Source organism: Canis aureus, chromosome 2 (assembly GCF_053574225.1).
Source record: "Canis aureus isolate CA01 chromosome 2, VMU_Caureus_v.1.0, whole genome shotgun sequence".
Lineage (NCBI taxonomy): Eukaryota > Metazoa > Chordata > Mammalia > Carnivora > Canidae > Canis > Canis aureus.
The window spans coordinates 53,699,811-53,714,407 of NC_135612.1; the positions used below are offsets into that span (position 1 = coordinate 53,699,811).

General features: G+C 49.7%; 1 protein-coding gene and 2 long non-coding RNA genes across 5 annotated transcripts; 1 reads left to right on the forward strand and 2 right to left on the reverse strand.

Moving 5' to 3' along the window:
- Window positions 1–4,684: 4,684 nt before the first annotated feature.
- ARPIN (actin related protein 2/3 complex inhibitor) lies at window positions 4,685–14,425 on the reverse strand. 3 transcript variants are annotated; one of them, XM_077872251.1, is made up of 6 exons: window positions 14,261–14,425; window positions 12,981–13,056; window positions 10,032–10,164; window positions 6,560–6,766; window positions 6,021–6,184; window positions 4,685–5,109 (listed from the first exon to the last, which is right to left on the reverse strand). In XM_077872251.1, exons 1-6 carry the CDS (start codon window positions 14,350–14,352, stop codon window positions 5,101–5,103), a joined length of 681 nt encoding a protein of 226 aa, XP_077728377.1. In that variant the 5' UTR covers window positions 14,353–14,425; the 3' UTR covers window positions 4,685–5,100. The 3 variants fall into 3 exon arrangements, with proteins under 3 accessions (XP_077728377.1, XP_077728378.1, XP_077728381.1); XM_077872252.1 differs by lacking the exon at window positions 14,261–14,425 and adding an exon at window positions 13,833–13,871; XM_077872255.1 differs by lacking the exon at window positions 14,261–14,425 and adding an exon at window positions 13,809–13,863.
- On the reverse strand, window positions 6,773–10,025 carry LOC144297995 (uncharacterized). The gene is made up of 3 exons (XR_013365001.1): window positions 9,383–10,025; window positions 7,127–7,240; window positions 6,773–6,960 (listed from the first exon to the last, which is right to left on the reverse strand). It is a non-coding gene; the product is annotated as an uncharacterized LOC144297995 (long non-coding RNA).
- LOC144297992 (uncharacterized) lies at window positions 9,712–13,467 on the forward strand. The gene is made up of 2 exons (XR_013364999.1): window positions 9,712–9,850; window positions 13,044–13,467. It is a non-coding gene; the product is annotated as an uncharacterized LOC144297992 (long non-coding RNA).
- Window positions 14,426–14,597: the final 172 nt, after the last annotated feature.

The following is a 14,597-nucleotide window of genomic DNA, read 5'->3' on the forward strand; positions in this document are numbered from 1 at the left end:
GCAGGGAGTCTGCTGCTCCTTCTCCCTCTGAGCCTGTGTGCACCTGCTCTTTCTCCTCTCATAAATAAAATCTTAAAAAAAAAAAAATCGTGTACATGGGAAAAGCCTCAAGAATTTACATCTCAGCAGTGTTAGCTGCAGGGAAAAATGGGAAACAAACTATTCGGAATCAAGTTATTTATTGAATGCCTTGTTCCACATGCACATGAGAAGTATTAAATGGTCATTAAAAATAATATTGTGAAAAGTTTAGGGTATAGATAAGTGTTCATGGCGTATCTCTAAGTGAAAAGATCACACAAGGTATGCACATGGATATCCCACTGTATAAAAGACTTAAAGTAGTCTGACAGCAAGAATGAATGTGAATAATTATCAAAATATTAATAATAATTATCGTGTCTGATGGAATGGCGGCAACGCAAAGTGTTGAGCGTAGGTCACTGTAACAACACTGCCTACTTTGGTCAAGTGCCTTCATCTGTAAAACTGGCATAGTATCCGTTTCCTTTACTGCAAAACTACTATTCTTTACTATAAAACTTTTCCACTTGAAAAAAAATTATTCTACTTAGATGGTTGTATACACAAAATTAGTTACTGTTTGTAAGCACTTGGAACAATGCATGGCATATGATTGAGTAGTACATAAGTTAATAAACAGTGAAATTCTGGTTTTCACTTTTTGAATTTTCTAAACTAATATGTATTACTCTTGTAGCCAGACTTTTTAACTCAAAAAAAAAAAAAAATAGCCCAAGGGCACCTGGGTGGCTCAGTTGGTTAAGCCAACTCTTGATCTCGGCTCAGGGCTTGATCTCAGAGTGGTGAGTTCAAGCCCTGCATTGGGCTCCACCCTGGGCATGAAGCATATTTAAAAAAAAAAAATCCCAAGTCAATAAATATGCATTGAAACTTGAAAAAATGTTTCAAGTGTTGAGGAGAAATATTAAAGAAAATTCTAAAACAAGAATAATGAAGGGGACCTAGCTCTACCAACTATTAAAACCTATTATAATGGTTCAAATTGTCACTATATATAGGGAGACTAATTAAAATAGAATAATAATTTAGGTACAAATTAATATGTGTTATAGGACACATCATAACTTGTGAGAAGGAATCCAACAAATATGCTGGAATAACTGCTTACCAATTTGAAAATAAGCTATTTAGTTGTCTCACTTTAATTAAGGACCTAAATGTAAAATCAGGTGATAATGGAAGAAATTGAAACTGAGTAACATTTGAAAAGAGAATATAAGCTTAGGTGCAATAAAAATCACAAAGAATCAATAGATATATCTATATAAAGAGTTGTTTGTAAAAAGATTAACTTTTTAAAAGTGGAAAAGAACTTCTTAAAATGGTCAGTGGTTATATTTAAAATGTAAATAACTGAAAGACTTTCTCCCTCAGTATATAAACAGGCAATGAAACTGAGTAAGCAAAGAGGAAACATACTTAGGTAATGAACATGAAAAAAATGCTTAAGCTCAGTATTAATTGGGGGGAAAGGCTAATCACAAAGTATTAACTTTAAAGTACTGTTTTTACCTTATCAAATATCATTTTTTAAATGTTATTACACCCAATTCTGGTAAGGGGAGCATGAAAATGGTCCTCTCCTACAGTGCTGGTGAAATTATAATTTAGAATAACCCTTTTGGAAAGCAATTTGACAACCTAAAAAGAGTTTTACAAAAAAAACTCCTAGACTCCCCGTAATGTGACTCCTGCAAATCTGTCCCTAAAGAAATGACCACAAAATACAAAAATATGGTGGTGGGGGATTTGGGGGTGCAGGGAGGTTCTATGGGTGATATTGAGGGAACTTTATAATCTAAAACAGTTACTAACACATTAATTATATTAGCTCTAAAGAGGAATCAATTAATTACCCCAAAATTGGACCATGTTAGAGCAATTAAATGATAGTCAATCTTAAAAAACAATGGCTATGAAATCTGTGTGGCAATATGGAAAGTGATTAGGTAACATTAATTGAAAAAGGATTATCAGGGATCCCTGGGTGGCCCAGCGGTTTGGCGCCTGCCTTTGGCCCAGGGCACGATCCTGGAGACCCAGGATTGAATCCCACGTTGGGCTCCCGGTGCATGGAGCCTGCTTTTCCCTCTGCCTATGTCTCTGCCTCTCTCTCTCTCTCTCTCTGACTATCATAAATAAATAAAAATTTTTTAAAAAGGATTATCAAATTTTATGTGTAGGTGTGGTATAACCACCATGTACAGAACTTGCATATTCAAGGAACGAGCCACTCCCCCACCTCCATGGCTTGGCAGATACTTTTGTCTTGCTGGGAAGTCCCTTTCCTCCTCTGTCTACCTGGATTTCTTTCCATCTCCACTCCCGCCACTATACACCAAACCACTCCAGCCTCTCACTGTGACAGTCTACCAGTGGGGCTCATTGCCTTCAGTTTCTCTGCAGTCAAGTGATCTTTGGTATAAACAAATCAAATCTTATCACTCTCCCCAGAATCACTGGCTTCTAGGAAGTTGAGGATAAAGTCCTAAAATACTTAACATGCTAAAAATGCCATACCCGATCTCCTGCCTCATCTCAACAACCTCTAACTCCACCCATTCTCTGAGCTCCAGCCACAAAGGCTTTTTCCTTCCTTCCTTTCTTCCTCCCTCCCTCCCTCCTTTCATCTCTTCCCGATCCTCCCAGGACACCAAGTCCATTTGTTCCCTAGGGCTTCCCCCACTGACACACTGGGCCTCCTGTTTTGGGATGGTGGCCTACCTACCTAACCTTGTCACATCCTTTGGCCACAGTGCTTTGGACAGCAGGATGCCTTCACTGGGTATCTCCACGCCAGATCAGTATCTCCGGTCTTCCTGCTGTTTAACCACTTCCCTGGCCACACCCATGGTTGAGGCCCCAGCATGCTCAACAGCTAACTGGCCCCATTCAGACACAGGACACCAGGGGCGCAGCTTCTGTAATAGTCAAGGTGAGAGGTCACAGGGATCTGAACAAAGAGCAACAACAGTGCAGTCCAGTGACTGGTGAGTTCAGGTGGCCTCAATGAAGTGTGAATCCCAACCCTCACAGCCATATTGTCAAGCCCAGCCTCCAATATGCAAGACTGTAAATGAAAATTGGAACCATGATAATAAATTCTGGAAGCATAATAGGACCTGCTCAACTGCCAACAGCAATAGGACCAATTTCATCCTAGGCAGATCAGCAGTTAAGGGGTTAGGCAAGTTTCCTAAAGTCTAGGAATATAACCCCACTTCACAGGGCCAGGACTCCTCTGGCCCCTGTGTCCAATGTCCTTCTGTAGGCCAAGGAAGCAAAGGACAGTGGGGGTGGGGGTGGGGATGGGAAGAACATGAACTTTGTTTTTGACAGCTCTGGATTTGTTTTATTTTATTTATTTTTATTTATTATTTATGATAGTCACAGAGAGAGAGAGGCAGAGACATAGGCAGAGGGAGAAGCAGGCTCCATGCACTGGGAGCCCGACGTGGGATTCGATCCTGGGTCTCCAGGATCGTGCCCCGGGCCAAAGGCAGGCGCCAAACCGCTGCGCCACCCAGGGATCCCGACAGCTCTGGATTTGAATCCTGGCTGTGCCACTTATTAGCTGTGACTCTGAGCAAGTTGCTTTAACCTCTCTGAAGCCTCTTTTCTCTCCTGTAGTCTACATGTGGAAGCAGAATAACCCAGTAAAGAATATAGAGTTTGAAATATGACTGCCTGGGTTTAAATTCCTCACCTCCATATACTATGGATAGAGACTCTAAGCTTCAGAATCATATGAAAAAAAAAAAAAAGAAAAGAAAAAGAATCACATGTACCTCATGGGTTAAAAGTGACAGTTAAAGTAGGCTATTGCAAGCACTTGGCAAATATGGGTTCCCCCACTATCCAAAAAAGTACAGCATTCCTATGAAACTTTTTGTAAACTGAAATGAGAAACAGTGGAGAAGCAATCACCATTAACTTACAGGGAAAATTTTTTGAGCATTCTTAGGCTTTTCTGAAACCTTAGGGCAGCTCTTGCTAATGCATGCACAAAATCAATTGAGATAAAGCACAGATGCTCAGACACAGTTCAAAGCTATGGAGGCTTGATGCTTGAGTATAGTTCCCTAGGACGGTGACTGGTGGAGACATTCTCACTACTTGGGGTGCATACAGACTCTATAACGGCTCCCTGCAAAACAAATGCTGAATGCTATTTTCATTTTTTCCCTTCTTTCATAAAAATGAAAACCCACTGCAGATTTCTTTTGGTTAGAAAAAACAAGTACTAAGGTAGTTCTTTCCTAAAAGCCAAGTGTCATAATGTAAACTTTTGAAAAGTGGGAGATACGTGTGCTAGCACCAGGAATTACTCAACAGTCAGTGGCTAGAATTATTATTATGGAAAGCACCTAGTGCTGTGTTTGATACACTGGGGGACTCAATACTTTTTCATTTACCACCTTCTTCTCTTGTCCCTGAGGCCAGCAGGATCCATGCCACCAAGTCTCTGCCCATTCTTAGGACATGTGGATTTCAACTCCACATCTGGTCACAGATCTGTGTGGGCACACTAGCTACCAAGGCAGTGTTCATGATCAAAAAGTCATGGCTTCCTTCTCATAGGATCACTGCTCGGCTTGAAGACTGTTTGCACCTAACAGAACCCAGTCAATGCAGAGAATCCTTTTTTGGAGATTTACTCGCTCATAAAATATTCTCAAAGTACAAAAAAATAACAACAAAGCTGTTATCAAAATGTGGCCTTGTAGAGTCTGAGAGGTGGGGACCTGGAGGACTCATCCACTTCCTACCTCTAGAAACAAGGCTGTTATTCAGGGCAAGGGCCACCATGGAAATGTCTAGATCTAGACTCACACCAAGGGAGGGCCCCTCCATGAGCCAAAGCATGGCACTACTGCTCATGTCATGGTCTTAGGTTTGATTTTAGCAGCACTTATTCAAAGGTTATTCCATTGCAGCTGTAGGAAGAACCAGGTAAGGTTTGGCAGACTGCTCCCTTGAGCTCTAGAGTAGATGTGGATGGAAGAGACTCTCAGCAGTGCTGGTGGGACCAGAGGCACTTCACTCCCACTCACTTCAGTCGTCCTAGGGTTAAGTAAAGAGGCGTTAACAGAGTACATTTCATAGAAGTCTCCTATAAATCATCAGATAAACAAGGGTTCAATTGAGTGGTACCAGTGGCACCCTCAGCCACCTTCCTTGGCTTCCCCTCGTTAGAGCTGGCTCAGGGAGCTGGCCTGGCAGCTCCAATTATTTTTCATTCTGAGACTCACTTTATTAAGACAAATGGGAATCTAGACACTTCCTGCCCTGCCTTCTCTGGTGAATGTCATCATCTGCATCACCTAGATAAATAGCCCATTTTTCTGTGACATTGTTTTAAATGTTCAATTAGGGGCCTTTTCACATCAACTCAAATCTTCAGGTGAAATACACTTCAGAAAAACATATCAACTGTGGATAGACTGGAGATCAAGTAGGGGGCTGATCTTTGGCAAAAAACAAAACAAAACAACAACAAAAAAACCCTAGTAAGGACCAAGCCAGCCATTTTTCCAGCCACTTTGGGCAGGAAGCCCAGAATGAAGGAGGAAAAAAAATGCTCATTCAGCTCAGCTGCCACAACATGTCTAATGTATTCACTTGAAGTGAAAATGTTTAGAGATTTAATGGCATCAGGTTTCATTGGTTTCCCCTCCATAGTCCATTCTTTCCATATCTTGCTTTTATCAACCTTTGGGACTTTCTTGAAGATTGGCACAGTTCTGACCCACTAAAAAGAAAGGTCTCAGGTTGCCACCCTTCATTCCCTGAAAAGAATTTTCCTGAAGCTAACACACCCTCGGGAATTCCATGGAATTCCACTAAAGCTGGGAGCATAAAATTTATGGTGCTGTGTCCCTGTCCTACACCCAATCTCAGGCCATACATCCAGAACTCCTGTCAAGAGATAAGCTATACTGACGCCAGTTCCACAGTCAACTCCCCTGACCTACCCACTCCTCATCCTCTGCCCCGTCTCCCTGCTCTCGGGTCTCTGCCATGGCTCCCTCCGAAGACTTCTGGGCCATGATGCTGTCTGTCCAGGATGCCCCTGTCTTTCCATCACCAGCAAAATTACATTTGGTTACTGTTCCAGCGTCAAGTTTGGCTAATGACTCTGAAAGAAAGAAAGAAGTTGAATGGCCCATCTCCCTATTTTGGAAACGTAGTGGGGGCTGGCCTGCTCTGCTGGGGTCTCCAAGGCCTGGGTTATACCACTATTCTCTCAGGCCTGGGTGCCCTCAAGGAGGCCCTGAGTGTGACCCTCAAGGCCCTAGATTGGAGACTTCACCCACAGAACCCACGGGATTGGGCGGCACCCCAGGATTCAGAGTGTCTAGGCTGCTGGCCCCAGGGCACTTGTCCAGAGACTTAGGAATAAATCGCAGGAATGAGCAGACTTGGTGCGCTCACCTGAGTTCTAAGCAGGAGGGGTAGAGGAGCCTCTACAGGCCATGGGGACATGAGGCCATGTGAGGCCAGTACTGCTCACCCAAGAAGGGGCCATCGCCTCGAGTTTTCAGCCGTACTCCAGTCCCCAGCTCAAGCTCCATCGCCTCCATCTCTGACTCAGGTATCCAGAACGCCACTGTCTGGTCAGGGGTAAGGCTCTCTGTCAGTGCAAGCAGCTCTGGCTTTTGTACCAGTGCCTTCAGCATGTCAGGTGTGAGTCTGTCGGTGTCTCCCATAGCTTCCACCTCTGCAGGCACACAGCACAAGGTCATTACTGCTGGGGTACCTGGGTGGTTCAGTAGTTGAGCATCTGCTTTGGCTTAGGTGGTGATCCCGGGTCCTGGAATCAAGTCTTACATCAGGCTTCCTGAGGGGTGCCTACTTCTCTCTCTGCCTATGTCTCTGCCTCTCTCTCTCTGTTTCTCATGAATAAATAAAAATCTTTAAAAAAAAAAAAAAAAGACAAGAAAAAAGAAGGAGGTCATTACTGCTGTAATAGCAAGCACATAGAGAGGGTCTTTTAGGAGACCAGGTGAGGCCTGAGTGTTTTACACAGTCATAACCACCTAAAGGTAGGGCTCTGCATCCCCATGGTGCCAGTACTCACCGAGGAACTCCAGGCAGAGGGGTAATGGGCATGTGCTCTGGAACCAGGCTGCCTGGTGCAAATCTGCATGCGAGCCACGTGAGCTTGGGCAAGTGACTTAACCTCTCTCTGTGCCTGACAAGTAGAAGTGAAAATGGTACCTACCTGATAGGGCTGACGTGAGGTGTCAATGAAATGACAAACATAAAGCACTTAGCACAGTGTCTGGCACGTGGTAAACCCTCAACGAGTATAAATGTTGTAATTACTCCTTTTTTTACACAAGAGAAAACAAAGGCTTAGAGAGCTGAAGTGAGTCGCCCCAGGTCATACAGCTAGTCAGTGGAAGAGGCAGGATTCAAACCCTCCATAAATTTCTGCCGCCCTGTTGAGTCTCCAGTGACTAGACAGGGTTCTCTCCAGGCTCTAGGGTCTCCTTGCTGGGCTAGGGTCTGCTGGAATGAGCAGCGAAATGTGGCGCTCCCCATACCCTCCATTGGACTGCTCATCCCAGCCCTGGGAAAGCTCAAGGCTCAGGGAGGATTCCAAGAGCCTCATCTGCCTGCCCCAAAATGTCCCAAATCTGCAGATCCCAGGTTGGAGACTTGGGGAGGGGGAGACCAGTGTCCTAGACTGAGAAGTGAGGCTTCACGGGGCCAGGAGGACTCACAAGGCCTTGAGATCTCACAAAGGTGTGCACAGCCAGCCCAGCTCAGCAACCCGAGGCTGTCCTGCAGGTGCCCTCTCCATGCCAAGAGACTGGGGCAGGGCTCTGCTGGAGACATCAAACCCATGGAGCCCACACCCTGTTCCAATCAGGATTCCATTCAAAATTCCCAAGCTCTTTCAGGGATGCTTCTGGGGTTCCCCAGATACCTCACTCCCACCAAGGGCTTTCAAATTGCCCTACTCCTCATTCCCCACCCTGCTCAATGTCCCTCGGATGAACCACCTCACCGCCACTTCCCAAGATAACAGAAGCCAGAGGTGGGGCTACTAGTCCCTGGCCAGCATCTACCTGTCAATTTACCCATAGGCATATGAAACCTCCTCTCCTTCCCTTCTGTTTGTCTCAAAGGACCACATGTCCCCTTCCTGCCTAGAGCCAGCTCCTCCATCTGGGCTCCTGATCTAACACCCTCCCCCTCCTCACGGACCTGGCTCTTCTTCTCTACACTGGATCTTTCCTTCATGCCCTCCTGAATCCTGGCTCTGATACCGAGTACTGCAGACGCCCATCACCCCCAATCAGAGTCACTGGGAGCCCTTCACTGGGAGGCTGCTGGATCCTCTGCAGTCTTCACTTTACTGGGTCTCGGGCAGCACCTGATCCTTTTGCTACCTCCTCCTACATATCTCCCCGTGCCACCTTCACTGGGCCTCAGAGACACATAGGCTCCCCATCTCCCTCAGCCCCCTGCAGGGGTCCCTTCTGCTCCTTATGGGCTTCTTCCCTATTCTCCCATCATTGGTCTTCCCGAAAACAGCCTCCTAGGCTACTCCATCCATTTTTACAGTTTTAGTACTAGCAATGTGTCATGACTCCTCAACATGTGCTGCCAGCCCAGCCTACTTCCTGGGTTCTAGAACTGTATTTCCAAGACCTCAGGGGACATTGACCTTTGCCTAGAAGTGTGACCACACATCCCACGCAGAACTCTTCCCCCAACACCTGCACCCAAGCCCAAACCCCAAGGTCATCCCTGATTCCTCCTCATTCTCCCCATCGCCAAACTCCAAGGCCACTGTCCCTCCTCTGTCTTGAGGCTGTCCAGTCTCTCCATCCTAACTGACAGGCCCTTATTCTGGCCATCGCAGCTCCCAACAGGCCTGCTGGTCTCCCTTGTTTTTAAAAACTATTCTATTCATGTTACTTGCCTACTTAGAACTACTCACGACTCTGGAGCCCTTCTCCACCTGGCCCCTGCCTCCCTAAGGGCTTCTCCTCACCTGCATCATGAGCCCCCAGCACCCAGCATGCCTTGGCACACAACCCCCTCCTGAAACACCCTTCCAAGCTCTAGTACCCTGCTGATTCCTACTTTCCTTTCAGCATCCTATAACAGTGTTCCCTTCTCCAGGGCAGCCCTTGACCATCCTGCCTGGGCCCAGAGCCCCTTCTCAGTCAGCTCCAGTCCTCGGCCTGTCCATCTCCTCTACCAGACTGAGGACATCTCGAGTGCAGGTCTAAGTGTTGTTCATCCCTGGACCCTTGGCATGTGGCTCAGGACCTGGCACAGGGCAGATGCTCATTAAATATTCAGAGAATGGGGGTACCTGGGTGGCTCAGTGGTTGAACGTCTGCCTTTGGCTCAGGTCAGGATCCTGGGGTCCTGGGATCAAGTCCCACATTGGGCTCCCTGCAGGAAGCCTGCTTCTCCCTCTGCCTATGTCTCTGCCTCTCTATCTATGTCTCTCATGAAAAAAAAATCTAAATATTCAGAGAACGAACAGACAACTGAAATACGGACAGGATGATGGATGGATTCTCCTTCAACCTCGAAACCTCCTTCCACGGGGCAGACATCAAACAGGTCCTTGTAGAGCCACAATTGGAAAGATGGATGAGGTCACAAAGGGCCTCAGAATCTCAAGGGAATTTGGGCCAGAGAATGGAGGCTGCCAGGGGCCTGGCCTGGGCTCTGCACAAAGGTGGTGAGCCCCCAGAGCCAGGTACTTGGATGACTCTGCCAGACTGAGGGAATCGGCAGGAGTTGGAAGGCCAGTTAGGCCCTTGGGATTGAGGTGGGGCACTGGGGATCCTGAGTGAATGGTGGGCAGGAAAGAGTCCAGCCAGGGGCCCTCAGGCCAGACACACACTTCAAGGCCACCCACACTGAGAAGACACTCCAAGGGGCCCAGAGAACCCAGAGACACAGAAAGGCCACAGGGGGGCCCTAAGGGAGGAAGGATGGAAGATACCTACTGTAGGATGACATGAGGAAGCCCGTGTTCACCTTCCTGGTGGCGCTGAAGTTGGGCTCGATTTCATTTCCCTTGGGGTCAAACTTCCGGCGATGGATGCGATTGGGCCTGATGTACAGCACATAGTAGCGCTCCTGGGGCCAGAGAGAGAGAGAGAGAGAGAGAGAGAGAGAGGAGGCTTTTTCACTCCCCGTTCCCTCCAACACACGCACTCCCCACAGGGCTCCACTGCAAACCATCTCCAATCTCTCCCTCCACCCCGAATCCCACCTCAGCTCCAAAAGATATTCAAGCTGGGCAGATGCCCCCCTTCCAATCAATATTTATGGGTTAATCCAATCATGTGCTTAGTACAGCACCTGCCACACCTAATAAACCATGTAGACAGCTGTGAGATGGCCGACTCTGGGTCTGACTCCAAAGTCTCCACCCAGCCAGACACAGAAAACCATAACCCAAGCACCAAGAACCCCAAATACTGTGACACAGGAGTGAAAGAAGCCAAAGTGTCCTGGAAAGGGCATTGTAAGGGCCACGACTGTGCCCTTCCAACATAGGTGGGACCTGAAACAAAAATCCTTCCTAGCCTCAGTTTCTCCTGTGGCAAGGGGATAATATAGCACGTTATCCTATGTTCAGGAATGTTGTAAAGGTCCACTGAGATGATAGAGGAGCAAGCCCAGTGTAAAACACGGAGTGTGCTGTCAATGCTGTTTGCCAGCTACTCTAATCCAAGTAGGTGGATGACATGCTCCCAAAGATTGAAGAAGAGGAATCCACTTCATAGGAGAAACATAAAAGGCAAGGTCTCGAAGGGGGAAGAAACCCACAACTGCAAGATATAGGGTGTAGGGAGACTATTAGAAGCCTGGGACAGGTAAGAAATAAATTCAAGGTCCTGCATACGTGTCTGAGCCACAACTAGAGGGTGCTCAGAGCCATCATGGGTGCCCAGGCTGGCAATGCAAGTAGGATCAGTTTGAGATGGGCCTTAAATTGGTATTTGGAGTTTAGACTTTATCTGGTAGACAAGAAGGAATCTCAAAAGGTTTTTGAGCAGCAGTGAGATCCTCAGAGATGTCTTTCAGGAAACAAGTTGGCAGCAGGGCAAGAATGAGCGTTAGGAGCAGCCAGAAAGCAGGAGGGGCAGGTGCGAGGTGTGATGAGGACAGGCCAAGTTCCTGAGGCCTATCTGAGGCCAGTGGAAAGAGGAAGGGCAGGACAGGGGAAGGGATGGTCCAGGTAGGAGGCCAATAGGACCAGGCATTGCCGGCCTGGGGGAGAGGGGAGAGGAGGAAGAGACAGTGGAAGTCTGTAGGCCTGTGGCCAACTGCTGGCTGGAAGGTCTACTGCCTTATCATTAGGAAGGGAGAACTCAGAGAAAGCAAGTTTGGGCAGGGCTAAGAGAATGCTCTGCCCTGAGGGCAACTGAGGTAGGCCAACTACTCTACATTAGGCTGGAGCTACTACTACAGGCTTTGCAGGCGGGGGGGGGGGGGGGGGGGGGGGGGGGGGGGGGGGGGGGGGTTGGTGTCTGCATTGCTGTGTCCACCCTGCTGACTTGCATACTAAGGAAGGGGTGAGGGAGCAGAGGCTCTCCCTGGGGCTGTAGGACAGCAACAGGCTCTGAGTAGCACCAGGCCTCTAGCTTGCCTCCGGGACACTGAGGTGAGCTCAGCTTTACAGGTAAGGTGGTCAGCACAGTAGACAGGCGCTATATGAAAGGGGGTGGAAATTCAGAACTAGTGCTCTGGAGAGCGACACCAGCAAGAACAGCAGGTGTCTGTGTACACCCAAGATGGTGATAGAGGGCATGACCCCAAGGGCATGAGAAGGCACCCATGTGGGAACTGAAGCCCCCAGATAGACTTCCCAAGTAGGCTGGACAAAGGCCCCCCACACAGCAACTTGCATCCTGCCCCAGTGTCCCTGCCTGTCTGCACAAGGAGCTCCAGGTCTGGGGCTCCTGGGTGGCTTAGTGGTTGAGTGTCTGCCTTTGGCTCAGGCCGTGATCCTGGGGTCCTGGGATTGAGACCCACATCGGGCTCCTGGCAGGGAGCCTGCTCCTCCCTCTGCCTATGTCTCTGCGTCTCTCATGAATAAATAAATAAAATCTGTTTAAAAAAAAAAAAAAAAGGAGCTCCAGATCCACAGTACTGACCTGCTGTATAAAAATCCAACATTCCAAAGTGTCCAACCACACACAGTGGTGTTCAAAAACCAGCGAGCCCATGCCAAGAGATTCACCACTTTGCAAATGGGGAACTTCAAGGCTCCTTCTCAAATTCACCAGAACATTTAAAATAATGCAATTCCAAAAGAATTCCAAGGACATGCAACCTCCCAAGAACAGATGGCATACCCAGAAAGGGGAAGATCACTGCTGATCTCCCCCACCCCCACCCCCCACATGCTGCTAACCCCACTCTGATCTTATCCATCAGGCCCTAGGGCAGTGGGAACCACCAGACCAGAAGCCAGGAATCTGCCCCCTCACTCAGCCCTCCCAGAATAAAGAGCCACTCATCCTGCCCACCCAGCAAGGCTCCCAGCACTCTAAACAGAAGTGACAGGACCTCTTTGGAGTACCTTCCAGCCTTGTAGCACCCAACACCTCAGCCAGTGAACCAATCACCTCACCCCTTCCTACTCTCAACCCTCCCAATCCCGGCCCCAAACCTGCCTTTGGGGTTAGGGCTGGTCTGTCTTGTCAGCAAGATCCCAGGCCTTGCCATCTGTTCTCAGCCCAGCACCATCTCAGTTGACCCCTTTCCACCCAGGGGCCCCTTTGGCCTGCTGTCTCTCAACCCATCCCCTACCTGTCCACAAACCCCTCCAGGAGTGAGTTGCCCAAGTCTGGGCACCGGCAGAGCCAAGCACAGGGAGATGCCTTGGTGGGTGAGGACCCTGAAGCCAGTGCCCTGTGGGAGTCCCCAAGGAAGCCTCTCACCTTTTTGTCATGGGCATCCAAGATGCTGTGCCGAGACACATCTACCAGTTCTCCCTCCAGCAGGACGCCTTCTCCCCTGGGGATGAGAGAGAAAGAAGGGATTCACTGGTTCCGTCAGACCTCAGAGAAGAACTACAACTACAAGTTCAACGTCCCAAGCCAAAGTCTATACTGAGGACAGAAGTGTCTCCTACAGGCCTGGACCCTGAGCAGGCCTGGTACTGAGCAATGCTTTTCTTTGTGGAAGGGGAAGCACAAAGGAATGGGGGCCTCCATTCCTCCCAAGGCCCCAAAGGCTGGGGCTCTGCACAGAGGGTAGGGGGTTCCCCCTGGGGCTATAAGACCAAGCTGTGGCCCCTCCTGCAAGGGGTTACTGTAAGTAGAGCCTCAGAGTAACAGCCATTTCATTCTGCTTCTGTGATTATGACAGCATGAGACCATGTAAGCGAAGGTGTTTGTAAACTATTAAATGCTTACTCAATATAAAGGATTTTATTTTTGTATTTAAATTTGAGGGAGGGGTCTGAGCTGCTATAAAGTATCCTCCTTTTTCACCTGTTAAAAAGCACTTTCTATTCCTCTTCTCATTCATATCCACTTAGATGTGGGTAAACCCAAACTCCTAAGTTTTAGGACTAGCCCAAGATCGCCGGGTCCCTCTCACAGAGGAACTAGATCAGCGCTTCCCGCTTCTAGTTTGCATTTTAAAAGCAGAACCTGGGGCTTCCCTTTGTAGAGCCACGGAAATGGAGAGGGGTGGGGACTCGATCGAAGGGATGGGGACCAAAATGGAAACTCCTACTTCACCTGCCCTACCCACCGCCTCACCTCCGAATACGTCAGTGTCCGTACCTGCAAATGGAATGACCCATTTGTTCCCCCCCGCGCCCCCCCCGCGCCCCGAGCCCTCCCGCGGCCACGCCAGGCCGCCGCCCCGCGCTGGTTCCCCGCGTCCGGCTCCCGCACGGCGTCCTCCCTTCCGGGGCGGGAAGAGCGGCGGCCTGTGCCAGGGCCTGCGGACCCGGCGGCGAGGCAAGCGGCAGGAGCTCAGAGTCGCGGCCGGGGGGCGGGGACCGACAAAGGCCGGAGCCTCTGCGCTCCGTTGAGGCGTCGGGAGGGCCCTGGGGCCAGGGGGAGTCTCGCGCCGATCTGTGTCCTAGGGGGCGCGCTCCAGCCGCAGGGTCCCGCCTTCCCGCCTTCCCGCCCGGAGCCCGGAGCCCGGAGCCCGGCTGCGCGCCCCGCGGGGTCGGGGAGGCGGGCGCAGAGGGCGGCGGGCCTACCCCTGGTGGGCGGCGGGGTCCCAGGCCCCCGGGAGCCGCGCGCTCCGCACCGCCTTGTTCCGGAGGGCGCAGTCGTGGTAGATGCGGCTCATGACGCGCGCGGGGCCTCGGGCTGGGCGCGGGGGCAGCGCGGGGGACGGCGGCGGGGAGGGGCGCACCGGCTTCCCAGCGGCGGATCCAGGAAGGGCGCGGCCCCGGCCTGGCCCGGCCCGGCCCGGCCCGGCGGGATTTAAAGGGGCCGAGCCCCATTCCTGCGGCGGGACGGCGCGCGCGGGGGAGGTGGGCCTCCCGGAAGACCCGCGGCTGGGGGCTCGGCGTTGGGGAGTGCGGGGAGCCG

Excerpts from the sequence above, each read along its gene's own strand:
- ARPIN (XM_077872251.1), bottom strand. The coding sequence starts at position 14,352 with ATGAGCCGCATCTACCACGACTGCGCCCTCCGGAACAAGGCGGTGCGG. Across the intron at positions 13,057-14,260 it reads GACCCCGCCGCCCACCAGGG|GGGAGAAGGCGTCCTGCTGG; the intron begins GTAGGCCCGCCG and ends TCTCATCCCCAG. Across the intron at positions 10,165-12,980 it reads TGGATGCCCATGACAAAAAG|GAGCGCTACTATGTGCTGTA; the intron begins GTGAGAGGCTTC and ends CTCTGGCCCCAG.